The sequence below is a fragment of the Helianthus annuus genome, chromosome 13, assembly GCF_002127325.2.
Source record: "Helianthus annuus cultivar XRQ/B chromosome 13, HanXRQr2.0-SUNRISE, whole genome shotgun sequence".
Taxonomy (NCBI): domain Eukaryota; kingdom Viridiplantae; phylum Streptophyta; class Magnoliopsida; order Asterales; family Asteraceae; genus Helianthus; species Helianthus annuus.
The window spans coordinates 100,777,761-100,805,542 of NC_035445.2; the positions used below are offsets into that span (position 1 = coordinate 100,777,761).

Here is a 27,782-nt window from a genome sequence, read left to right on the forward strand (position 1 = left end):
ACATTTTTTTAGGTGTTTTCAGTCCATTGTGTTTTAGAATGAGTCATTTTTAAGTGTTTTCTGGCCATTGCGTTTTATATATAAGACATTTCTTTGTGTTTTTGGTGCATTGCGTTTTAGGTAAAACACATTTTTATGTGTTTTCTGGCCATTGCGTTTTACAAATAAGACATTTCTGTCTGTTTTTTGGCCATTGCGTTTTACAAATAAGTCATTTCTTTGTGTTTTTGGTGCATTGCGTTTTAGGTAAAACACATTTTTATGTGTTTTATGGCCATTGCGTTTTACAAATAAGACATTTCTGTGTGTTTTCTGGCCATTGCGTTTTACAAATAAGTCATTTCTTTGTGTTTTTGGTGCATTGCGTTTTAGAAAAATGTCATTTTTTAGGTTTTTTTTTCATTGCGTTTTACGTAACTGGTGGTTTTCTATTGCGTTTTACGCAACTGTGTTTTAAATTTTTTTTTTAAATATAGCAATAGTATACTCGTTTTAAAGATAAAAACCGCTCGTTTTTTTTGGTGCAATTTTTATAAAAAAATAATGTCGTATGAAAGAGTTATTAACGTTTAAAAAATGGGGGGGAATTGGAGGAGAGAGAAACTATTGGCTTGGATTGACTAGAATGCCCTTGAACAAACTCACGCCCCTCTTTTCTTCCTTTCAATTTCCCTGATTTAATCTTAGCCCTTGATTAACTTAATGGATGGTCAAGATCACTTCCTATCCTTCCTAGCCAAATAAACTTTCTATTGTATCTCCACCCTAGTAAATAATAAAAATATTATATCTTTAAAAAACCTCTTTTATTACACAGGTTGAATGAATCTAATAAAAAAGTTATATCTCTAAAAAAACTAACGGATATACTCGATATATGATGGATGGGATGATTGCGATGATGATTCTTATAAATGTCATGTAAACATAGTGAATACCGTATTTGAGTTGAGAGTTGAACATGAAAATAAAAGCATAGAACCAATAAAAATTGATTAATGTTTTTGTTTACCCCTTATAAATATTTATGAAATAGGTTCTACCCTTAACTAATTTAGTTAAAAAAATAAATAAATCATTTACATTATATTAATTTAAATTTAGTGTACGTCTTTTGTTAATTTCAGAATAAATAATTATGAAATCTACAAATAAACATATTTCAATTTTTGATATGTGAAATATAATTAAGGCAATGCATATATTTAATTACATATAGTTATTATCTCATAGGCCTTTTAATTTTAATCATATTTTAAAATAACTTTATAACATATATATGAATTATTCTATTATCAAATACGTTATTATCTTATATCATATTTTAATTAATAACTTTCTTTATTAATACGTATTTATGGACTTTTAATTTTAATAAATATGAAATAAACTTTATTGATCATTTTAATACAAATTAAAATTCATATTGATATTAGTTACAACTTTGTTCATCATTTTAAATTTATTGTATTAAATTAATTAATTATCTTTTAATTAATACTAATTATCTATAATTAAGTAGGATAGAGAGAAAAAAACTAAAAAATAGATGGCTTCAATAAATGACATGTGTCCTCTTATTGGTTTCTTTTATTATATAGTAAGTATAGATTTTTTTTTTTTCAAACATAATAGACTTTATTTAAATATTATTTTTGTGACAGGATATTCTAAACTTTTTTCAAAAAACAGTGTGACGGGATATTCTAAACTTTTTTCAAAAACTCTTAGGTTGCCCAGTATGGACGTCATTGGGCCCTTCATCTCAGTAATTCTTCACTTAAGGGGGTAGGGATGGTCATCACTCATCACTCACTCACAATTTTCAATCAAGTTCCGCCACGTCATTGAGCTTTATTCCATCACTGGTGATGGATTTTAGTGGAGATGTCCATCACTCACAACACCCAACAATAAACCCTCACATTCCCTCACAATCTTCCATTCTTCACACATGATAAATTTCACGCGTTATGAAATTGACGCGTTAAAAAATCAAGTGAGGGTGGTGTTTTGTGATCCATCACTCGTTATAAACATCCATCACGTGCAAAAGGTCTTCCACCCTGGGTGGCCTAATAGTGCCTCCCACACCATACCATTGGCGATATTGATTCTCCGTCATTGCAATAGTGAGGGTTAACGAAGGTTATGTGGGACCAAAGCAATTTAATATCAATAAAGGGGGTGTTATTGGTGGATGGAGGCTTTATCCCATTTCTTGTTTGTTAATGGGGGCGCTATTAGTTGGTGTTGGATGAGGTGGCACATACGTGGCGCTGAGATGGCACAATGAAGCCTCTAAGGGCTCCATTTCATAACCTCTAGCCTTATCTTTTTCTACATCAACAAAATTCCACAAAACCCCCTTAAAATTATAATATACATAGACACACACATTATAATTTTGATGTTGGGCTTGTGGAGGGCACACCCTCGTCCGTAAACCAGGCCTAACACCAACGGACCTCCATCTATACAAACAACAACTACGGATCTCCCCCACATCAAGATCTGGATGGCAATCAAGTCGGCCTCATGTCCACCAATATCTGGGCGATCACACAGACCTCCGGTTCTGGATTTGTCTTATAACAAGTAAATATAATTTGTTTTTTTACGTGTCAAACATCCTTCAATGGAACTAGTAACCCACCCCATTAAGGAAAAAAACCTTTTATTAGTCTCTAAAACATAAAGAGTTTATTTTACATGTAAACATGATGTTAAATTAAACCCTTTGCTTGAATGAAAAACCCTAAATTCAAACAACTTACGTAAGTTGAAAGTTCCGGATCCAACGGGTTTAGACAGAAGTTTGGATATGATAAATCTAATTCGGTAGAAATCTCGTTAGAAGAGTCATAAGTAGAACGATTTCATTCATACCGAAAGAGCATACATCATTTTACAAGCTGGAGAGAGCATCACGTAATCACTCCAGCATCTCCTAGATTCCAAAACTTAACAACTAATGAAGACATGAGACCTTGGAGAGGACGAGAGCTTGTTCGTGCGGATGAGGTCTGATTCGCGTGGATGAATGCGTATCTGTGCGGATGAAGTTTGATTCGTGCGAATGAAAGACTAGTTCGTGCAGATGAACTCCATTATTCAAACGAATCAGGCTCATTCGTGCGGATGAATGACTCTTGTGCACGAACGTGGCAGTCCTGCGTACGAAATTCACTCGTCCGTTCGAAACGTTGTTGTTCACATTTTTCGATCTAAAATCTTTATTTCTTCGACTTTTATGATGATTCTTTCACAGACTAGGTCGAATTTCATTATTGATCAATCCTATGGTTTCAATTTACTTTTTGTCTGTGGATTGACCTTTAATTTGATGTTTTTCGTCTAAAAACCCCTAAAAGTCCATAAATCATGAGCGTAGGTGATTCAATCAACTATTAGATCGATTGAATCAATACCGTAGCTCTGATACCAATTGAAAGTTCTGAATCCAGCGGGTTTAGACGAAAGTTTGGATATGATAAAGCTAATTCGGTAGAAATATCGTTAGAATAGTCATAAGTAGAAGGATTCCATTCATACCGAAACAAGATACATCATCTTACAAGCTAGAGAGAGTATCACGCAATCTCTCCAGCATCTCTCCTAGATTCCAAATCTTAACAACTAATGAACACATGACCCTATTTATACATGAAGTTTGGTGAGGATGAACGCATCCGTGCGGATGTATCTTGTTCGTGCGGATGAGTCTCATCCGTATGAACGAGCTCTCGTCCTCTCCAAGGTCTCATGTATTCGAATCTAACTCGTAACTATACAATATTCAACACACACTCTATAGCATATTCGCACAGTGACGGACACACATAATATGCACTAACATAAGTATCTTATAAATGTTTGTATATGAAATCACCAAACTAACTAAAAGCAAAACCCGTAAAAAAGTAAAATCATTAACTAAAGTCGTTATGTTGGAAATGCGTGCATTAGCTTTATGCTAGAACTTATATATAGGTGGTATGTGTGCGCGTTTAAATTTAAGGTAGAAAAAAACATGAAAAGATGGTCAGCGAAGGTGTGCATTGTGCATGTTTGGGTGGTCATCAAAGGGATTATAGTTTGTTTAATTTGAAGGTAAAGTTCGTTAAATTTAAAGTCTTGTGCGTGTTTAAGGATTAGGATTAGGATTAGACGTTTATGTAAAATTAATTAAATGTAACAAATATGTCAGGAATATATGTTAAAAAGAGTTGCTACAAATATCAATGCAAGACTATTTGTAATTTCCTAATGTAAGGTGGTGTTCATGTATAGGTAGTTTTTTAGTATGAATCATATAATAGTCGAAATTGGATGTAATAAAATATGATACAAGATATTACATGTTGTTTATGCAGTAGCGTTTCTGAGAATTCACATACGCTGTTCGAGCTCGAAAAATATGCCCATATGCTTTAACGAAAATTGTTTTTTATTTTTATTTTTTAAAATCATATTAGTATTGGGTTGGGCCCAATAAACCTAATGTTAAGTTGGGTAAATTATAAAGCGTAAAAAAGTATTTGATAATGAGCCTCTATATTAGATTTGTACGTCTTTACAATTTTTTTAAATAACATATATATATATATATATATATATATATATATATATATATATCGATTTTTTTAAATCTTGTGCCCCTCGAAATCATGGGCCTTGTGCGGAAGTCCTCCCCACACACTATAAGAGCCGCCCTTGTGTTTATGCTTCAATGATTTTTATATAAAGATAAACAACTATAATCAGATATAATAAAAATACAACATAACAAATATATATATATATATAGAGAAAGTATAATGTACTTCAACGCTTAACCTACATTAACATACATGACAAAAAATATAATGTGCGTTATTATCATAGAACGTGCGTGATTATAGTCCCATGCGTGATTATGTGGTCCCATCCGTGATTATGTGGTCCCATGCGTGATTATGTGGTCCCATGCGTGATTATACCCCTGATCCAACGGTTACCATTGTCTCCTACGTGATGTATGATAAGGCTTTTTGTATGTTAACCTTACTCTATATATATATATATATATATATATATATATATATATATATATATATATATATATATAGAGGAGGGTTCGCACGGAAAGTGTGTTTTCCCTAGAAAGTCTATGAAGCGATCTGGTCCATCCGATTGGTGTGTTTAAGGGTTGAGATTAAATCAATGGCAATCTTGTAATATTTGAGTTTAACTAATTGATTGTTTTAAATGAGTAGGGGCAATTTTGTCAATGGCCGTGTTTTAAATCAATTAGATAACCGCATAGTTCCTAATTTCAAGCGATTTTCCCTCTCTCTCTCTCCAAACCCATCTTGGAAACCCCAATCCCTACCAAAAATAACTACAATCATGGAAGAAGATAACTTTAGAAACGATGGAGAGCACCGGATCAAATTAAAACACTTCTCCATCTCCACCATCTCCGAGTTCATCATCACCATTCAAATATTGTTCTTATCATCTCCGTTTTCTTGACGATGTGTTTTAACAGCAAGCAAATTAATACAGTTGTGTTTTAGCAGCAAGCATATTCATACAGTTGTGGTTTAGCATCCAGATTCATACAGATGTGTTTTAACAGCAAGCAGATTCATACAATTGTGTTTTAGCATTCAGATGTGTTTTAACAGCAAACAGATTCATACAGTTGTGTTTTAACAGCAAGCAGATTCATACAGATGTGTTTTAACAACAAGCAGATTCATACAGTTGTGTTTTAGCATTCAGATTCATACAGTTGTGTTTTAGCATCCAGATTCATACAGATGTGTTTTAACAGCAAGCAGATTCATACAGTTGTGTTTTAGCATTCAGATTCATACAGTTGTGTTTTAACAGCAAACAGATTCATACAGTTGTGTTTTAACAGCAATCAGATTCATACCCTGTGTTTTACCATCTTTATATTGTGGGATCTATAAAAAAATTGACTTTAGCCCTGTAAACTGTTAAAACACAGCACCAAGAACATGCTAATAAATTTCAGTAATCTTCTGAACAATGGAATATGCGATGTAATGTGACATAGACAATAACATAAAACACATTCAGATTGTTAAAATGCAAAAGAACTGTTAAAACACAACCTGATTATATATTGACTTCAGAGTGTTAAAACACATTGACTTCAACCTCTCTGACTAGTAACACACATCACTAAGAACATGCTGATAGTTTTCAGATAAACACATTGACTTCCAGATTTTAATTCGAAAATAATAAAAATTCCGAAAATCATGGAATTTTAGTTAATGAAGATACATTCCAAAAATAAAATTAAAATGTGAAATTACATGATAGCCCTTCTACTTAAAATTCCTCAATGACACATGTCTAATTCTTATTCCTTCCTAGACTTTCTAGGAAAAATAGACTTTCCACCCAACTCCTACTCTCTCTCTCTCTCTCTCTCTATATATATATATATATATATATATATATATAGAATTGCGCTAAAATGAGAACCACCCCGAGTTATAAGAACCGCGAGAACCACACCATCCGGGTCGCCGTTTACCATGATATTTTTTACAACTAGATGTGTGTATTATAAACACATCCGTAAAAAAAAAAAATTTAAACGCCGCGCCCGAGGGGGTAGTTTTTTACACCACAAGTTTGGTGTAAAAAAAAAGAAAAAAGAAAAAAAAAATAAAAACACCAAACTTGTGGTGTAAAAAACTACCTCCTCGGGCGCGGCGTTTAAATTTTTTTTTTTTACGGATGTGTTTATAATACACACATCTAGTTGTAAAAAAAATCGTGGTAAACGGCGACCCGGATGGTGTGGTTCTCGAGGTTCTTACAACTCGGGGTGGTTCTCATTCTAGCGGTCCCCTATATATATATATATATATATAATGTAAGTATCTATAGAAAACCAACTTTAATTTAGAAAACCCGGGAAACTCAAAGCTCCTGATGTTTTTTTCTTTTGAAAAAATTTACACATGTTATATACATGTTTTTAAGGGTATTGGGAAAAAAAATCAAAAAAGTGCCGAGTAGATATTTTTTAAAAAAATAAACAAGTTTTGGTGTAACACATGTTACAAATATGTCAGATGAATGTAACATGTGTTACACCAAAACTTGTTTATTTTTTTTAAAAATATCTACTCGGCGCTTTTTTGTTTTTTTTTTTTTGCCCAAAACCCTTAAAAACATGCATATAACATGTGTAAATTTTTTCAAAACAAAAAAACATCGGGAGCTTTGAGTTTCCCGAGTTTTCTAAATTAAAGTGGGTTTTCTATACATCCTTCCCCTATATATATATATATATATATATATATATATATATATATATATATATATAGGGTAGGGCTAGATAGAAAACTCTATATATATAAAAAACCCGAGAAAACCCAAGCTCCCGACATTTTTTTTTTTTGAAAAAAAATAACACATGTAATATTCATGTTTTTAAGACTTTTGGGCCAAAAAAATCAAAAAAGCGCCGAAGGGATATTTTAAAAAAAAAAAACAAGTTTCAGCAATTTTCAGCGAAATTATGTCTTTTTTGCTTAACACGTGTTAGGAGCTGAAATTTGTTTATTTTTTTTAAAAAAATCCCTTCGGCGCTTTTTTGTTTTTTTTTGGCCCAAAACACTCTAAAACATGTATATTACATGTGTAATTTTTTTCAAAAAAAAAAATGTCGGGAGGTTGGGTAAAAATGGCTTCCCATTTGGGTTTCCAGAGTTTTCTAAGAATTTTAGGGTTTTTTATCTAGCATTATCCTATATATATATAGGGTAGGGCTAGATAGAAAACCCTATATATATAAAAAACCCGAGAAAACCCAAGCTCCCGACATTTTTTTTTTTTGAAAAAAATAACACATGTAATATACATGTTTTTAAGACTTTTGGGCCAAAAAAATCAAAAAAGCGCCGAAGGGATATTTAAAAAAAAAAAACAAGTTTCAGCAATTTTCAGCGAAATTATGGATTTTTTGCTTAACACGTGTTAGGAGCTGAAATTTGTTTATTTTTTTTAAAAAAATCCCTTCGGCGCTTTTTTGTTTTTTTTGGCCCAAAACACTCTAAAACATGTATATTACATGTGTAATTTTTTTCAAAAAAAAAAAAATGTCGGGAGGTTGGGTAAAAATGGCTTCCCATTTGGGTTTCCAGAGTTTTCTAAGAATTTTAGGGTTTTTTATCTAGCATTATCCTATATATATATATATATATATATATATATCGATGCATTTTTTTACTATTTCAGGTTACCATAACTTAATCATCAATCTTTTCTAGTATTCCAAGTAACTAATAGATAAAAATGGTACATTTATATGTTGATAATTCATTCAAAACACATTTCCCCGGAATTGGTGGTGGAATCGGGTTATTTTCAGAGTACTCTGCTTGGTCAAGTGGGTGTCCCGAGAGTGTTCGATAATTGATTATGTTGTCCATTCAAAAAAAAATTGTGGTATTATTACAAGTTAACCATTACTAAATATAAACCGAAGGCATCTATTTAAACAACAACAAATAAATGAGTATTAGAAACTTAAATAACAATAATAGTCAGTTCCCAAAGAACACATTTATTTAAAAGCTCCTCTTGAACTGAGTGGGTTTTAACTCATCGCACTGTCATGTCTTTGGGCGAGTGTTCACGGGCTTCGGCCCTAGGTGAGAGTTTTCCCCGGTTCAGGGACGAGTGTATCCCGATATGGTGAATTTCGCCAGTAGCCCATTTAAAGGATTCGTTGGCCGTTAAAAAAAAATAATAACAAAAAAGCTTCTCAACAAATTAGTTATATTTTATTTCAACTTGTAGATGCAAAAAAAATCCAACCACCCCTTAATTGGAAGGGGGCGAAATATAATAAATTTAAACGCCCACCGATATTGATCAAACTTGAATGTTAATTATGCTTGCATTTATATTATTGTTTTTACCAAAAGAATTAAAAAAAGAATATTTTATTTTGTTATTAATGTGAATCGAAACAAAAGTTCCTAAACGTAAGAAATTATCGTTAAACTAAGACCTAAATAAAAATATCATTAAACCTCCTTTTTCAAAAGAATTAAAAAATATGTGTTTCTCAATGATTATAATGATCCAAATGAATTATCGTTAAACTAACACCTAAACAAATCGTATGAAGAATTTATTAACCTAAACGTGAGAAATTATAAGTAAATACAATCGTAAATTTGTTGTATTCATTTTGGTTTGTAGGTTTTCTTAATATTAATGTTACAGAGGGAATTAAATTACATGTATTCAAAAATATATATATGTTACCTTTCAGTTATACCATATCTAATGAGCATTATAGAGTTGTGAAGTGGCTTGATAATGCCTCTAACATCACCCCGTAGATGTTATAGGGATATGAAGAGGGAGGGACATTTATAATATAATGCCAAATGTGGAGAAAATTTTTTGGAAAATAACGATTGAATGTGCATTAATAGACGTTAACCATTGCACATTATCTAAATCGCGTTATACTGTTGATGTGGCGAAAAAATGTCCCTTAAGATGCATTAATCATTACGGGTGTAACAGGAGGGTGTTATGAACACAATCCTAAATTTTATATTAATGTATGTATTCAACATCGTCATTCTTTTTTTTTTTTAATTTGACTATACAAATATTAAAATAAAAATAATAATGGACAAATTGACCCATTATCTATATCATTATCACGAAAATAGCTACATATATTGACATGTGCGCCATCTTAGTTGTAGTTTAAGATTTTAGATTAATTTGTGTAAAGTAGTGTAAGAGTAACAATTGTTTAAGATGGAGTAGTTTAGAATAAAAGTAAAGTATAGTTTCAGTTCTTGAGGTTAACACTTACTCGCAGGTTCAGTCCTTATTTTGAAAAAATCAACACTCCAGTCCCTGACGTATTCAATTGCTCACAGTTAAGGGTCTGGGCCAAACTGTCGTTAGTCAACCGGTAGTTGACTTGGGCATTACAGTCTTTTTACTTCCAAAATGGAGGGTAATTTGGTAATTTCTCAATTTACAATTCTTATAACACATACCATCCCTTATCAAATCCTCATTTACACAATAATGTGCTTTCTTCTTCTCGAGTAAGCCAAGTTAGTTGACCAAACGGTATAGTCAATATGAAGATCATAGCCAAAACTGACGGCCCATTAACTCTTGTTGCTACTGCAATGTTTGAGACTATCAAGAATGAGGCATCACAATACAACATGTTGATGACAGGTTCTTCCATGTATTAGGTAAGTTTGGAAAACTTTAATAATTTTCTACCATTTGCACTATATTTGATGCCTAGATACTTATACTCTTTTCTGTGCAGGTTACGGGTCCAAGAAACAAGACTGTAGTTGATGTGCAGAAGAGAACATGTTCATGAAGGAAGTGAGATCTGACAGGAATGCCCTGTAAGCATGCAGTCATTGCCATTTGGAACATGACTGAGAATGGTTTGAGTATTGTGCAGAAGAGAACATGTTCATGAAGGAAGCGGGATCTGACAGGAATGCCCTGTAAGCACGCAGTCATTGCCATTTGGAACATGACTGAGAATGGTTTGAGTATATTAGTTCCAGAGAGTTAGGTTGATCCTGTGTATTGCCTGGACAGCTGGAAGAAAGTATACATGCACTCCATTAATCCAATTGTCGGACCTGAAATGTGGCCTCCGTCAAGGTGCCCAACCAAATTGACTGCACCTAAACACCAAAAGCAGGTTGGAAGGTGAAGGGGTATGGTCCCAAATCTCGCACCAGGCTTAGGCGCGAGTGACCATCACCCGGCTTATTGTCCCAATGGACAAAAAACTTGCTTTAGTAACCTGGTTTGCTTTCCTACTCGGGGAAAGATGAGAAATCTCTCCTTATGTATGAAAATGGCTGTTTTCGTCAACATACACGGGATGCGGTGATTGCTACTAAAGATGATAGTAGTTTACTACATTCACTTTCTATCAAACACATTTCCATGTTGCGGTCCAGCGCGGGCACGCCCAGAGCGGCATACAAATGTGTTGGCCTACATGTGCACAGTTTACCACACGTAGCGGAGCTGTGCAAAACCGCATCCTATTGTTATACAAGTGGAACTGTCACTTTGACTTCTGTGACCATCCAGCAAGTATTATGCCTGGGCACTAACAACAGCGGTCAGCTGACCACCCAATCCGTAGCTGCCTAGCCCACTTGCATAAAGCTGATGGACAGACTGACAACCCTAGCAGACCACGTGGCGGGTGTTCTTTTGTGCAATCGATACCGCAGGACACGTGGCAACACCTCCGCGTGCGTCCAACACTCCCATGACCTGCGCTCCTGTCAAGTCTACGAAAAGCTGCAAGTTATCAGTCGGGCCCTAGGCCCATCAAGCGGCCCATTGGTCCTTCTCCTTCATTCTTCGGCTATAAATACTCACTTCGAACCAGGTTTGAGGTAATGCTAATTTGCTCTCTCACAATTACTACGTAAATACTTATCTTGCTTCCAAAGCAAATACTTATTCTCACGCTGGAGGGTGGTAACAAGGAGCAACCCCCACCCCATTCTTCTTGTTGCTAGTCACAGTGTGTGTTCACTGTGCAAGTGACAGATTAGAGGACGACCCATCCATCGATCGAGGAAAAGAGGGATTAACCCTACTTGACGAGACTCGACCCGTGAACTAACCTCTTGGTTAACCACTGTTTCATCAGAAGGCCTAAGAATAAACGAAAGAGGTCTTAATTGGAAGTTGAAGCCAGCTTAACAAAGAGGGGAAAGCTAACAAGGAAATGAGGCACCATAAAATGCAGCAAATGCAATAATCTTGGGCACAGCAGTCGCAGCTGCAAGGGTCAAGGTGGAGCGGAGGCTGCTTAGATATCAATTGTGTTACTGTTGCTTTGTGTTTGAACAATTATGATGTTTTGTTTGTTACTTTATGGTGGTTGTGTTGAATAATTAGGATGGTTTTCATTTAACAATTACTTTTATGGTTATGTAGCCTAATTTTGTGACATCTGTTATTGTATGGAAGGTTATATACCATCTATATAACCAATTTGGTTTGTTTGAATTGTTGACAATACACAAGTGCTTTAACAATAACTTTCATTTGTTACTAAACATAACACAGGTTCAACTACAACATAATTGACTGATCCTACCACATCACAACATAACACACTGGTCCTACCACATCATAAATAAATTTCGACAAAGTGAAGGGGCCTATTTCCAATGGTAGTCTCCTCTGGACGATAAGTCTTAATCATTCTCTTCAGAAGAATATCGGTTGTGCCAAACACATGACCAATCCTCTTTTTCTGATTCATAGTTCCATGCATCCCTTAAAAACATCTGAGTCATAATCCTCCTCTGGGTTGGGGTTGAAACCAAGTTCTTCCACATCATCATTGTCTTTTTTAAGTGGCTTTGCTTCACTTTCTTTGTGACAACCCTCATAATTTCATTTATCCGTACGATTAATTAATGTTAATTAAAGTGCTTAATGACTGTGCTGAATTACTTAACTGCTTTCTAATTTCTGTGTCATACTTACATGTGCTTGTTAACATACTAGTCTTGTGCAGAAAATTGACTAAATGGTCATGTATGCTTTCCTAAGTGTTGGGAATTAAAAGTGATACAAAAAGATGCATAAAAGACACTATACGGAACAACTTAGCACTTTAACGAACCGGTATCTAACCGAACAACCGGACATTACCCGGAACATCAAAATATTGCTAGAAGCATTATTTTATTATTTTTGAGCTAGTTATGATCCCCAAACATCATAACACTCACTAAAATATCTAGTAACTAACTAAACTAACTAAACACTTGGATTTGGAATACAAGATAACTAATTGTTTGGAATTTACACTTAGACCCCCCCCCCTATGCACATAATCGGCCCACATGGCCTAAATTATGGATGCTACATAGTCTTGCTAGATTACAAGTAATCTTCTCTTGATTTACTCTAAGATCTTGTATGTACTTTTAAAGACATAATACACATTGGACAAAGCACTTGTTGAAGATTATAAGTAAACACACTAGTCATCACCTTCATTTCTATCAACACTTCACCAACACCTTCCTTCCTCTCTCCCTCTCCATAGCTCGGCCGAAACACCCCCTTATCACCACCACCACTTTCGATTCTTGTTCATCAATGCCAAGCTTACTACAAGGTGCACAAAGGTGAATAACGAAGTGTGGAACTCACGGATCATCAAGGACCTTCTTCACAAGCTTTTATCCTCTACATTTTCATCTTGTTCTTCCCTAGCTTTAAGCTAGTTGTAAGCTTCTTGTTAATCCTTATTTACTTCATGTATTTAGTGGATAAAAGTTATATTATGGTGAAATCATATGAACACTAAAAGAACACAAACATAAATCATGAACTTAAAGCTTTACATAAGATGAAACATGATGTGATATTGTTAATATGATGTTGTTTGGTATATGTTGATGCTTGCTTGATGGTTACTAGTGATATGATGATTGATCATCATATGGAACTTGTTAAATCATGATTAAAAACATGAGTTAACAAGTTAGGAGGTGATTAGGGGTTTACATAAAATGATCACCTTCATATTTAGACATGAACTTGAACATAAAATGATTTCTTGTAAAATAACAAACAAAGTGAACTAGTAATCTTGTAGATCCAAGACTTGTGAATGATTTTCCTAAAGGAACCAAGTTTGAAAAGATGATTCTCGAAAGATCATGATTTTTAGTAAACCTACACTATTTTTAGTGACAAAATAAGTGTAGAAATATTTTAGGAACAAGAAGATGTGGTAAATAAATATTTTTGTAAAAAGTATCTACAAGTTGTAAACATCTAGAAATCCCGAGAATGAGATTTTCACAAAAGTAAATACACTTCGGAGGGTAACTAAACCCACTAAACGCCATACCAAGTTACTACGCCTTTTTATGAAACATCAAGTTCATGTTGGTTTGTAAATAGAATAGTTTGCTCTTGGTAAATTGTTGTTGATTGTTGAATGATTTTTGGAAAAGAAAATGATATGCTTATTAGCATGGACACCTCAATTTACAAAGAAAACTCTGGTGAAATTTTCTAAAAATTCCAACACTTAGAAATTATTCTTCTAACAAGTGTTTACAAATATGTTTTAACTTTGTTTTTCAAAATAAACTTCGCCATGAGTTTTGTTACAAAAATACAAAGTATCGGAGGTTGATTTTTACAAGTAAAATGGATAAATATATTAAGAATATATATTTTATACTAGAACACGTGTGTGGATATTTGTTTATTTTGTGAGATAGTTATATTATTTTAGGGTAAAATAATATAACTTAACAAAATACCTTGACATTAAAATTGTGTGGTACGTGATAGAAGTAATGAGTAGATAAACCGTACGTAGGATACGTGTTATGCATGCACGAAAAACTGATTGTTATCTGTACCTTATTAGGACGTGCTTGATTACTGATTATTAGAGTAACTAATCTAACCGAGCAAACCAAGGTGAGTTCACACACTTTCTAAGGCATGGGATTCCCGGTGGTTGGGAATGGGTTAAAGAATTAAAACGAAACCTACATATCCTCCTTGGGTAGGATATGTACCGCGATCCTCCATGGGTAGGATGCCAATATTAATCCTGCGTATTCTCCTTGGGTAAAATACGTACGTTCCTCCTCCTTGGGTAAGACAACAACCTTAAAACTTACTAGACAAAACTCTATCATTAAGTCCCTCATTTTATATCGACTTAATCGCCGAGGCCAATGGCGAGCGGGTCATTAGTTAATAGCGCTATTAGGTTTAACAAACCTCACACTGTGCCAGTCGGACGGGCGTGTACTAATGGACTATGGCAAACTGTCAATGATGATAGACATTGACGTAGGGCACAACTTACTTTCGTTAGTAGTCGATATGGTAACGGTCTAGTGGTTCACATGGGGAAGCCCCCACTGATTATGGATATGGTTTGGGTCATAAAGAAGGAACTGGTTAATCTTATTTTCAACTATGGGGTAACCCCCACGGCAAGTAAGCCAGCAAAAGACAAACCATGTTTTCGGAAACAACTTAAAACTAAACAACCAACTGTGAACTCACTCAACTTTGTTGTTGACTCGTTGTTACATGCCTTACAGGTCGTTAGATGCTTATGGAGCTTGCACGAGGAGGAGGTCGTTGTGGGATATGGAATGTTATATCCCGTGCTTAATATTTGAACTTTATGAACTTATAAGACTTATGTTTTGGTTTCACGTTTTATGCTTCCGCTGTTTAATTTGAACTTGGTTAACTAGCGTTTGATCACCAATTATATTGTGTGGTTGGATTTTATCTATCTTATATACATTGTTCAATATGATTGGTGGCTTGATCCTGGTCATGTCACGCCTCCAAGCGGTGATACTCCGCATGGTGGATTTTGGGGGTGTGACATTCTTTGTCACTCTGTTTCTACACCACCTCTGTTTCTACATCATGACTGGCTTCAACAGCTTGAACACCGGAAGATGAACCTCCTTCATTGAGAGGATTGACGCTCTGTTTCAACACCATCTCTGTTTCCACAGAACCTCTGTTTGACCGGTCAACAGAATTGCCTTCACCACCATCCACCAGGTCTAATTCAACCTCCGTTTCCACACAAGCTAACTAATCTTTCTCATCAGTTACCCTATTTTAGTGATAGGAAAAAGGAAGTAAACGTTTCTTACCTCTCTTTTCCATTGTCATTAATGCTAATTGTCACTAATGCTACCTGTTGGAATCACAACACAAGATAAACAATTGTATTTATAGAACCAAATTCAAAAAGTTACCGTTTCATAAAAATTAATAGCCGTTGGGAAACAGAGAGATTTACAATGCAAGTCAGAATAAAAGTATAAAAGCAACAATCATGAAAAACATAATAGAAACTTAAGTCTTTGAACTTCAACCCCCTCCTCAGCAACTTCCTTTGCCTTCAACAGCTTTAATCTGCATTCTCCCTATTTGTGTTCAGCAGGGATGGTAGAAGCCTCTCATATCTGGGACGTGAAATTGGAGGATCAATCTACCGACGCAACCCCCAGCCATCGGTCTGCAAATGTTAAAACTCAACATCATACCATGTTCATTTAAGAATTAGGTAGAAAACGATGATGAATAAAGTAAGAATCACTTGCACAACAAAGAAATCTTCTGCCTGGATTGGCTTCTGTACACGATGTTTTAATGCAAGTAGCAGCACCACATGAGCATACTGCATTGGACCTACCACTGTAGTACTATTCCACAAACTTGCGACTACCATTAAAGAGGTTGTTGAAGAAGAAGATGATGGTGGTTGCTAAGAACTTGCAGGGTTTATAAAAGAAGATCATGCTTTTCCAGTTGCACTTTCGGTCCCTTAGGGGCAAAATCGTCTTTTAACATATTTCGTAACGCTATTCTAACGGCAGTTTGGCCCAGGCCCTTAATTGTGAGCAATTGAATACGTCAGGGACTTGAGTGCTGTTTTTTTTTTAAATAAGAACTAAACCTGCGAGCGGGTGTTAACAGATTCCATAGTCATGGCTGAGACAGACCCTATGTTTACTTTAGGGGGAGACTATTTGCACACTTGGTCTGTAGATAGTCAGCCCAAAAAGAGCTTTTTTGTCCTATATGCACACCTTGTAGTGTCAAGCTGTGGCCAAAGTGCGGCGTTTTGGTCCGGTCAACCAGACAAAGACTGACAGGTCTCTGACGGGTCTGTTGACCGGACCAAAACGTCGAGCTTTGGCCGTGTTTTGGTCCTGCCAACCAGACACCCGGTCAGTCTTTTGTCTGGTTGAAAGGACCAAAATGCTTTATCCTGGACAATTTTCTATTGATTTCTTACCAACAACACAAAACTAATCACCAAAAGTGAATAAAATTACACGCGGTTCAAAAAATGTTACATGTTCATCTTTTATATTTATATTAATATTAATTGTAATCTACCAGGCTTTTATTTTCTTGATAGAAACCTTCACTCCTTATGAACATTCAATCATCTAAATGTTCAATTATCACATCAATCAATTTTGAATCGCTCTAAACATGTCAAGAAGGTATCAAGCAGCCAAAAAAAACAAGAAAACAAACCTACTGAATAAGTTTCATCACAAGAATACTTACCAAAGGATCCGACATGTACATAATTATGTTGCAAATATGACTTATGCTACAAATCAACTCAAAACTAATAGTCCAGTCGATATTAAGTAGTTACCATATGATAAACACAGAATCAAACTTAAGAAATTCAGTTAACACTTGGATAGCATCATATTTTGCTACATATTGGACTAGGTTGCTGCAAAAGCTTCATCAACGGCCAAAATATATCCAATCTGTGAAATCCCTTTGGCGCCTGCATGCATACAACGGCTTATATGACTTCACATATCAACAATAACACATCATAATTTTCAAATATGTGTGAAACATTACTTTAGACCCCTAGATTTTACTATTTCTATGAGAATGGGACCTTGAGGAGACGATTTTAACCAATTTACTTATAAATCGGTCCATTCAGGGGTTTTTTTTTTTTTTTTTTTTTTTTTTTTTTTTTTTTTTACAAATGGGCCAAACGTGAGTGGGTGTAGACACATGAGCAGGAGAAGATGGCGCAACAGACATAGCGTCATCGTCAACAAATAAAATAATATACTAAATTAGCCTATCAAAGAAAACCAATCATTATAGTGATAACAAATTATTAGTCGTATTCAACATGAACTTTTAATTATAAAATGAACAAAAAGTGATTCGGGTCAACAGACCCGTTACCCAATCCAACCGGCATTTTGCACCTTCTAGTCAGACCCATTGAAAATTTGTCTGTTTCATCTAAAAGTGACCCCTTTCCATGAACCGCGTGGGCGAGTGGAACCATAAACTACTAAACCAGTATATATAATAACCTGAAGAAAATATCATAATATATTAAAAAAAGGTTTCATGCCTCGACAATGTAGTGGGCCCATGTGTGTCCGGAACGTTTTTCCATCACTCCGTGTAAAATTGTCAATTCCAGGCCATGTATCACCTCAGCTATTTCAAGGAAACGCATGCTATCATCACATATCATCTGTTACACGAGAGAAAATAACTAGTGAATATGAAATTAAAAAATATGAAAGTTTAAGGAGTAAAAAGCCATTTTCGTCCCCTAAGGTTTGGCCAGTTTTGTGACTTTCGTCCAAAGGTTTGTTTTTCCTCATCTAGATCCGAAAGGTTTGAAATCTTGCCATTTTCATCCGACTCGTTAACTCCATCCATTTTTCTCCATTAAGTCAGGGGTATTTTCGTCTTCTTTGAATACTTGTACATTATGCTAAATGCTTGTACATAAAGTGAAAAAGACCGAATTGCCCTTTAAGTCAACAAAAAAGACGAAAATTTCCCTACTTAACGGAGAAAAATGAATGGAGTTAACGAGTCAGATAAAAACGACAAAATTTCAAACCTTTGGACGAAAGTCGCAAAACTGGCCAAACCTCAGGGACGAAAATGGCATTTTACTCTTTAAAAAATAAAGACTATAGGAAGTGCTAACACGTCACACAGACCTCTATAACCATGTGGCCAGGATACTGAAGATCTTCAACAAGTATGGGGCATACTTCTAAATCACCTCCGAGTTCAAATGCCCAGCTTGCCCCACTTTGACTATCTTTGACCACGGGCGTTCTATTATCTTTCAGAACAGTTCCTACTTTCTGTAAATTAAGTGGAGATACATTTTTAAAAAGAAGCTCAAGTAAGTACGTAAGGCTTGTATAAGCGTATGTCCACTGACAGTTTGACACATGGGCTGATATAGAAGTAAGAATAAGATTTAAGGGTTTGTACGAAATAGAAACGAACTATTCTACACTTCTTCCAATATTAACAAACAGCTTTAAATTAGAAAATGATTTTACTTGTTAATTGCTGAGGTGGCATACCATGCCAGCGCCATGTATGCAAAAAAATGCTTATGCAAAAACAAAAAATTTAACTCACTTACTGTTTAAGGAAATGATTTTTTTATTAGTATTTAGAATTTATAACCAAATATCACATGGTATACACATGTAAACAAAAATTAAAAAAAAAAGATGCCACATCAGCAATTATTAAAAAACAGTAAAATACATTATATAAGAGCACGTGTTGCTACAAATGGTAATAAAATGTATCGTGGTTGCTAAAACCGATAATAAAATATAAAACGATTTTTATTTAACTGATTTTACCGAAAAATTGCTAATGTGACATCAATTAATGTGACATTAATTGATGTCATGCAGATACTACACATGCAAAAAAAGGATTACATGAAAAGAAAAAAAAATCAAATTGATTACTTGTAGTTAAAAACTAACTATTAAATATCATAACAGATGCCACATGGCAAAAACATGGACAATAAAAAATGACACATAAGACGACATTTTTTAATAATCAACAAAAAGACGATTCGCTGCTACTGGTTGAACAGGTCATTTGTTTCTAAAATCGGTAATAAAATGTAAGTTGGTTTCTGTTTTCTGCCTAATTTAAAGTTCGTAATTAAAAACAAGAATAAGTGTGAAATTCATTTATAATTGGTGCAGTCTGCCCCAAAATTAACAATATGTTATAATCACTTGCCTCTGATTGGACACACTGCTTCAACTTGACAGCACGATCACTCACGCTTTCTAAAAACTGCATATGTTTTATAGTTCGATCTAGCAGACCATCAATGCTACACTGCATTCAAGTGAAACTAGAATGATAATATGACCAATGAAGTAATTTAAGAAACATCAAAATGTTGATGTTTGGGAGCCCAATGGGTCACCAAGTATAATCAATATTTTATTAAAGAAAATAACTTAAAAACAAAAGATGAATAGGGTTCATAATATACACGTCAGTTTTAGTACACAGGTCGAAATGAGCAGAGTCAAGTTGGATTGACCCGCAAACAACTTTATTATGCTTTTCTTTAAAAAACACTAATTAACACAATAGAAGTAAAATAACATTTTCGTTCCTGAGGTCTGGCCAGTTTGCAACTTTCGTCCAAAGGTTTGTTTTTCCGCATCTGGATCCAAAAGGTTTGAAATCTTGCCATTTTCATCCGGCTCGTTAACTCCATCCATTTTTCTCAGTTAATTCAGGGGTATTTCAGTCTTTTTTGTTAACTTGACAATTTGGTGTTTTTCACTTTATGTACAAGCATTTAGCATAATGTATAGGCGAGTCCTTAAGTGAAAAAGACCAAATTGCAGTTTAAGTTAACAAAAAAGACGGAAATACCCCTACCTTAACGGAGGAAAATGGATGGAGTTAACGAGCCGGATGAAAATGGCAAGATTTCAAACCTTTTGAATCCAGACGCGGAAAAACAAACATTTGGACGAAAGTCGCAAAACTAGCCAAACCTGGACAAAAATGCCATTTTACTCGTTAAAAAAAGAGAGAAGCTCAGAAAACACTCACTTTTGCTCCATTTGGAACAAGTTCGCGAAGATCCTTGAGCCGGTCCTGAATCAATTGCCTGTCGCGAGGTCTAGCCTTCTGTTTAGCACCTGACTTGACCCTTCTTTTGCTAGCAACAGATGCTTTTGAACCCTTACTTTGATGCAAAACATCACAATTACTTTGTTGCCCTTCTTCCTCTGTCAATTCTTCAACTACACCCTCATATGTAATAGCCGAAGGTGAAGAACTACTGTTATGATTTTTTACTCTAGTAAACGGTGCAACTGCTAACTGGTTACTAATTAGTGAACCTGATTGTTCAAAGCCCGTTATATTGAAAACGGTTTCATTGGTTTTACTAGATGATGAGTCAGCAATGAAAGCGGGCCCGAGAGCTTTATGCAGCTCACACTCTTTAGGGAAGTTTAAGGACGGGCCCACATCACTAACTAACTGTAGGTTCATTGGAATCTCGGAATTGATCAAATCTGTGGATTGATGTAGCGGATCTGGGAATTCAATCGCACTTGAAGAATGAGATGAATACCAGTTGTCAGAAGTTGGTGTTGAAAGACTTTTGGTCAACAGTGTGTGGTTTGACCAGATGAAGTCATCAATGGTTTTTGGCGGTTGAGATGAAAAAAGGTGGCTTGTTGCAAAAGAAGCATCAGCGTACTCCATCAAATCTTGATGTGTAAAAAATTCATCTTTAATATAGTTCGCCATTTGTGCGTCCTCTGGAAGCTGTAACATTAAGGGAAGAACAAATCAATATGTAAAGCTAGAGGTGACAATTTAGACTCGTTAACTTACGAATGGGTCAATTCAAGTTCTGTTACATGTAACAATTTGAAAAAGTCACGAATGGGTCAATTCAAGTTCTGTTACATGTAACAATTTGAAAAGGTCAATAGTCATCCAAAGTGTTCAAAAAGTCAAATTATTAATGTAAAAATACAACTTATGTAATTGTATTTCACACACCAACCATTTGTCAAAATTAAAAAAAAATGAACATTTTGGACGAAGTATTTCGGGGTCCACCTAACCCGTTTTGACCTGTTACCCAACCTGTGGCCCGTTTAAGTTTAACGCGTTACGTACATCTTCCAATGAGCCGAGTTGTAAAACTCCAAGTGGAATGACAGGCACCAGCAATATAGTCTGCATGGAAGCAAACATGAAACTATTAGTCAAAAAAGATTTAGCATGCAACTATATGAGATATAGTCAATAATGAAAATAGTCAAAATACCTTGACACCTGCTGCAAACTGAAATAACCATTCATCTGCATGCTGCCAATGAAAGGATAAGATAGTAAATTTACTGCTCAACATATGACCTCACTAGTTTACTTTTAGGAATTAGTAAAATGCCATTTTCATCCGAGGTTTGGCCAGTTTTGAGACTTCCGTCCAAAGGTATGTTTTTCCGCATTTAGATCCAAATAGTTTGAAATCTTGCCATTTTCATCCGGATCGTTAACTCCATTCATTTTTCTCCGTTAAGTAAGGGGTATTTTCGTCTTTTTACGTATATTATTTTTGTTTTTTATTTAGCAAGGGTCTTTTAAATGCTTGTACATAAAATGAAAAGGATCGAATTGCCCTTTAAGTTAACTAAAAAGACGAAAATACCACTTAATATAGAAAAATGGATGGAGTTAATGAGCCGGATGAAAATGGCAAGATTTCAAACCTTTTGGATCCAGATGCGAAAAAACAAACCTCTAGATGAAATTCGCAAAGCTGACCAACCTCAGGGACGGAAATAGCATTTTACTCTTTAGGTATTTATGATTTAGTGTTGATTATAACTCACCTCGGGATTTGATGCGGTGTTGAAATTCCCGTATGACTTTGAATCTGCAAAAACCCAGCGACAGTCTCCTGTATATGCCACATCACCAACAACCCTACAATGATTTACAAAATAAAATCAGTTTATTGCTTTTAACAAATTCACACACAAAAAAGGTAGAAGAAAAGATGTTTACCCATCACCCAATGCATAATTAATGGTTGACATATAAGCCATTGCTAATTCATACGCATCTCCAAGAAACGTTCCATTATAACCACGTGTTTCAGTAAATATGTTTTTGCTAGCATCTTGAACTTTTAAGGTGCCAAAGTATCCATCTTCCCACATCAAAACCCTAAAATTCCAGATTAGTATTGTTAACATTGACATACAGATAGTCTATACATTTACTGTTTACATATTAAGAAAGAGTGAAAGACAATATAGAGGAAGAGTACAACAACAACAAGTGCAGTTACAATAGTCATTTGTCAATATTCTGACCATATAAAAGAAATAAATACAGTTTTGCATCTTAATATCATAACAGAAGAAAAATACTATATATTAGGCCAAGTTAAGTCACAGAAATAACATCATAGTTGATGGGCATAGAAATGGGCCGAACAACACCTGGGCTGGGTCACCATTTACCTGGGTCAGCCCAATCCAAATGGAGCTCCAAATCCATGACCCTCCATAATCGTTTGTTAAGGGCTACAATGCAGGACAACTATCTTCATGCTACACACATGCTCTTTTATTCTAATTTTGTTTTTATTTATTTAATGTTTCAGTTTTTTTAATTCCCTAAATTGTAGCATGGTTGTGGCCAATGTTCTCTTTATTTTTCTATGTGTTTCGTAAGACACTCGGTATTTGGGGGAGATGAATTTTAGTGAAGTTTTTATTTCATTTAACTCTTCTTTGAAGAGTAACCGTCCATTGCTAGCCTAATCTTGGCCAATTAGGTGGTGTTCTTTGGATTCTATCATTGAATTTTGGTGGTGTTTCTGTGTCCTTGATTCAATTTTAGACAGCCCTAGGAATCAAAGAGTGGTGATTTTCTGTATCTCTTCGATCCGTTGCCTATCCGTTCACAATTCAAAATTGCAACCCTACCCGTTATCATACCCAGATTTACAACAGCAGTGTCATACTACATTGGTGGCAAATAAGTGGGTCATGTAACGGGTCAGAATAGATTTGGCTCAACGTAGGTACATTTCTAAATATGTAATCTATGCAGTCGGTCAAGGGCCGATATTTGAGATATAGGTTATCGCGGTGGGATATCGGTAATTTTAATATCATGCAGAATTTATATATATAGCACAATTCAGTATACTCTCCTACCATTAACAAATTAACCTTTTGCAACTTGCAAAACACTAACAATTGTAGCAAGTAGGAACTGATCAAGACTTCAAACACCAACATTTAACACTAAAAATTAACAATTAAGACTTAAAACACTAATAGCAGCAATAAGAAAAAAGACGAATGGTAGAACTAAGAACAAAGGTACTGATATGGGAATATCGGTAATATACCGGTCAAATATCGGTCAATATCGCCGATAATATCGGTACCGATATTTTACATGGGGACCAATATACCGATATTAACTACATAGACGAGGAGTGTATGAGGCATAATTGTATTGGAGGTGGGGTGCGTTGAAGGTAGACTAGTAAAATTGAAAAAAGAAAATGAAATTTTGTTATTATCAAAAAGAGCAATTTTAGTGAAGATATTCAACTCCTCCAGGGACCACTTTTGTAATTCACTTAATAATATAATCATGTCTCCACCCCCATCATACAACATAGCAGTACATTATAAATTAAAGGGAAAAAAAGTCTAAATGAGACTTGGCTGCTTGCCAAGGTGTAAGGGTAGTTCTGTTATAATAAAAAATACTACTCCATAAATAACTTGCAGTTGAACAAGGAGCACTTCAAACATATGACATGTTCGTTAACAGAACAAAGAAGAGTTCATAATAGCTATAGCTAAAAAATATGATTTAATACACCGCTTTATATTGGTTGATAGATGTCGATAACTTCTGTAACATAATTATGCTAATAGATGATGTATGTCGAGGTCACCCAAGTATGTATATGACTTTCTTTATACCTAGTTTGTAAAATGACAAAATAACTATATTTTACAACCAATGGCTGCTTTTAACAGATTGATGCAAGTGTATTTTTGTCTTTCTGAAATATTTAAGGAAGTCTTCATCATCAGGCATGTTTTTGGCAGAACCTGGTACAATGAACCAATCCGATTCCGGATATATACTTTAATGGCACATAAAGTAGATTCAAGATATGGATGGCCTTAATGAAAAAGGTAAAAGACACGGGTAGCCTCAACATGCATTATCCCTGAATTTACACATTCCAACGCAACAAAATGTTTAACGCTACGTTGGAAACAAATTGTAGATTAAATTTCACAGTACAAGTTATTATCTAGAGTAAAGTACACGGATGGTCCATGTGGTTTACCAAAATTTTGGATTTGGTCGCTAGCTTTCCAAAAGTACACGGACGGTCCCGGTGGTTTGCACTTTGTAACGCATTTAGTCCCCAACTTTGCCAAAAGTCACATGGATGGTCCCTGTGGTTTGCACTTTACAAGACATTTAGCCCCTAACACCTGCTAAAACCTTTAGATTTGTTGGCTGAGGACTAAATACGTTACATACAAAGTGCAAACCACAGGAACAATCCGTGTACTTTTGGAAAGCTAGGGACAAAATCCAAAAGTTTGATAAACCACAAGGACCATCTGTGTACTTTATTATCTAAGAAAGAGGAAAAGTAGGACATACATTTGGTTTTGTTGCCGAAGCTTCCAAAATACAGCATAATTCCAGCAAGAATTGGTGCAAAGACTCTGTAAAAACCTCCTTAAAGGTGTAGAACCCATCTTATTTCTTCAATATAAAACTCACCCAGTACAGCAAAGATCAACTTGGATAAAAAAATCTAAGGAACAAATACACCTAACTAGCTCTGTATGAACCACGCCCTGCTTGTTTAATCCGCAAACCAGATCTTTTCTTTATTGGTGGCCCTGAGGAAACCATTAAGAGACAGCGCATATCTAACAAGCGACCTTTGTTCTTGTTCTTAAGAATCTAATTCAGAGATCACCACCAAGAAGCAGTATCGAATTTTCGGCTTCAAGATCACACGATGTCAAAGAAGTAAGCAACCGATTCGATTCAGAGCTTGCTTGACAGCCTTCCATTAACTAGAAATCAAAGCTCAAAATGAACACAACAGTCGCTAAAGGACGATACCTTTTCACCTCAAAGCTATTTATAAACGAAATTTACGAAATCAAAATGAACAGAGAAACCTGCATAGACAAAAATTATGAATCAATCAGTCATTAGTAAACACATATCAATTACTGTATCCAATCATAAATGAAGAAAAAAATTTAGTCATTTCACCAAAATTCGTATTCCTGCAATCTAAAACCTAAATCAAGTAAAAAGTATCTTAAACAGTGATTTCAATTCGTACACGTACACATAACCTGAACGTATAAGCTAGTTCTAAACGAACTTAACGAAATCAAAATGAACAGACAAACCTGCAATCTAAAACCCAAACCAAGTAGAAAATATCTTAACAATGATTTCAACTTTTCAAGTCATACACACAACATGAACATAGCAATTAGCAAAGTTAGTTCTTCTATAACAATTAGAAGTCGGATAAACCCTAAATTAAGTCGATACAAACGATTACTAACATATGATCTACATCCTGTGGTGCTACTGATCCTAATTAGCAAATCAGATACCTCTAAAGTCTAAACACTAACTATAACTATAACTATAACGAACAAAACCGAAAACAATGAACATACCAGTAGAATCCAGACAAGCTAACAGTAATTTCAACTCATACACACAACATGAACGTATAACTTACAAATATTACTCCTCTAATCCTCTTCAAACACTACATAAATCACATATCGCAATTAAACGTCGAATAAACCCTAACTTAAGTCCATACGAACAATTACTAACATATTACTAAATACGATCTACATCCTGTGGTGCTACTTATCCTAATTAGCTAATCACATATCTCTAAACACTAACAATCATGAACATAACTGAAAACTGATAACTGAAAACAATAAACAATGAACGTACCGGTGGAATTAGTACGATTACGATGAATTGACGGTGGATTTAATGAGTATAAAGCTCGAATTCATTGGCCTCCATAGCTCTGTAATGATTGAAGCAGAAGAACATGGAGAGAATGCGAAGGATTTTTAGAGAGAGAAAGTAGAGAGAGATAGAGAGAGAGTGAGGGTTTTAGGTGAGGAAAGTGTTATATATGACGTGGGGCGGTTCCGTCTTTGAGATTGACGTGAATGCTTGTCGGGTTTGGACGGGTGTTAAAGTCATCTCTCTCTTTTTTTCTCACTTTTTTTTATTATCATTATTTTATTTAGCTTAATTTGTTAATATTAAATTAGTTTTCTTTTTTTTCTTTATAGATTTTTTGAAGTTGTTTCTTTTATTCTTTTATGTTTGTAAGATGTGTGTCTATTTAAAGTAATTTACATGAAGTTATTTATTGAGTTGACTTATTTGGAATACTTATTCATGTTAGGCTATACGGTATGGGGGTCGGCCCCGGCCCGTCGCGGGTCGGCGACGGTCCAAACACCGTGCCGCCCCCATACGTCCCCGTCTTCTCCGTCCGAAAATGGACGTTGGCGACGACGCAAAAACTGTGGGCCCCCCCCTTTAAAATATGACCGTTAATATAAAAAAAAAATTAAATTTCTAAATTTTGAATAAAGCCAAACGGCTATAATATTAAATTATATAAATTAAACATGTTTACATTTTAAGTGTTATAGTTTTTTTTTGGTTTAAATTTAATAGTTTTTAAGTTTAGTTTTTAATTTTTTTTAATAACAGTAAGTTTTTTTAAGTTTAGTTTTTAAGTTTTTAAATTTAATAATTTTTTAATTCTTCACAGTAAGTTTAGTTTAGGTTTTTTAATTTTTTTATTCATAACAGTAAGTTTTTTTTATTATTTTATATGTTTTAAGGTTTGTTTTGTTTATTTAATTTTATTTGTTCGTTTTTTTATAGGTAATAACCAACCGGGTGACGGGTTTTGGTCCAAAGTATTGACCAAGTTTCTCGCCATGATGGACCAAGGCCCGTATAGAGATATCGACTCGATTTCCTCGAAGTGGCGAAAATTGAACTCGACCGTTAATCGGTTTTGCGAGGAGTATAACAAATTATATACAAGTGACCGTCGTAGCGGGTGGAACGACGAAGATGTGTTCAAAAGGGCATTGGAAAAGTATAAAGACAATCATGGTTCCAACTTTCCCCACGTTCGCGCGTGGATGGTTCTAAAAAACGACCCAAAATGGGCGCCCATTCCTAACGAGGTGGCG

The 27,782-nt window shown here is 34.9% G+C and overlaps 1 protein-coding gene across 1 annotated transcript; it reads right to left on the reverse strand.

Annotated features, from left to right (window-relative positions):
* Positions 1-17,135: 17,135 nt before the first annotated feature.
* LOC110898830 (transcription factor EMB1444) lies at positions 17,136-26,673 on the reverse strand. Its single transcript, XM_022145676.2, has 11 exons — positions 26,506-26,673; positions 25,159-25,691; positions 22,507-22,668; positions 22,332-22,425; positions 21,764-21,805; positions 21,613-21,672; positions 20,527-21,252; positions 19,690-19,791; positions 18,624-18,773; positions 18,017-18,142; positions 17,136-17,419 (listed from the first exon to the last, which is right to left on the reverse strand). The coding sequence occupies exons 2-11, from the start codon at positions 25,254-25,256 to the stop codon at positions 17,333-17,335; spliced, it is 1,647 nt and encodes a 548-aa protein (XP_022001368.1). The 5' UTR covers positions 25,257-25,691; positions 26,506-26,673; the 3' UTR covers positions 17,136-17,332.
* Positions 26,674-27,782: the final 1,109 nt, after the last annotated feature.

What these genes read in the sequence shown, in the direction of transcription:
- LOC110898830 (XM_022145676.2), bottom strand. Translation starts at nt 25,256, where the DNA reads ATGGGTTCTACACCTTTAAGGAGGTTTTTACAGAGTCTTTGCACCAAT. An exon ending in ACACCGCATCAAATCCCGAG is followed by an intron (nt 21,806 to 22,331) that starts GTGAGTTATAAT and finishes TTTCATTGGCAG; the next exon opens with CATGCAGATGAATGGTTATT. An exon ending in TTGTTCCAAATGGAGCAAAA is followed by an intron (nt 19,792 to 20,526) that starts GTGAGTGTTTTC and finishes ACTTGAATGCAG; the next exon opens with TGTAGCATTGATGGTCTGCT.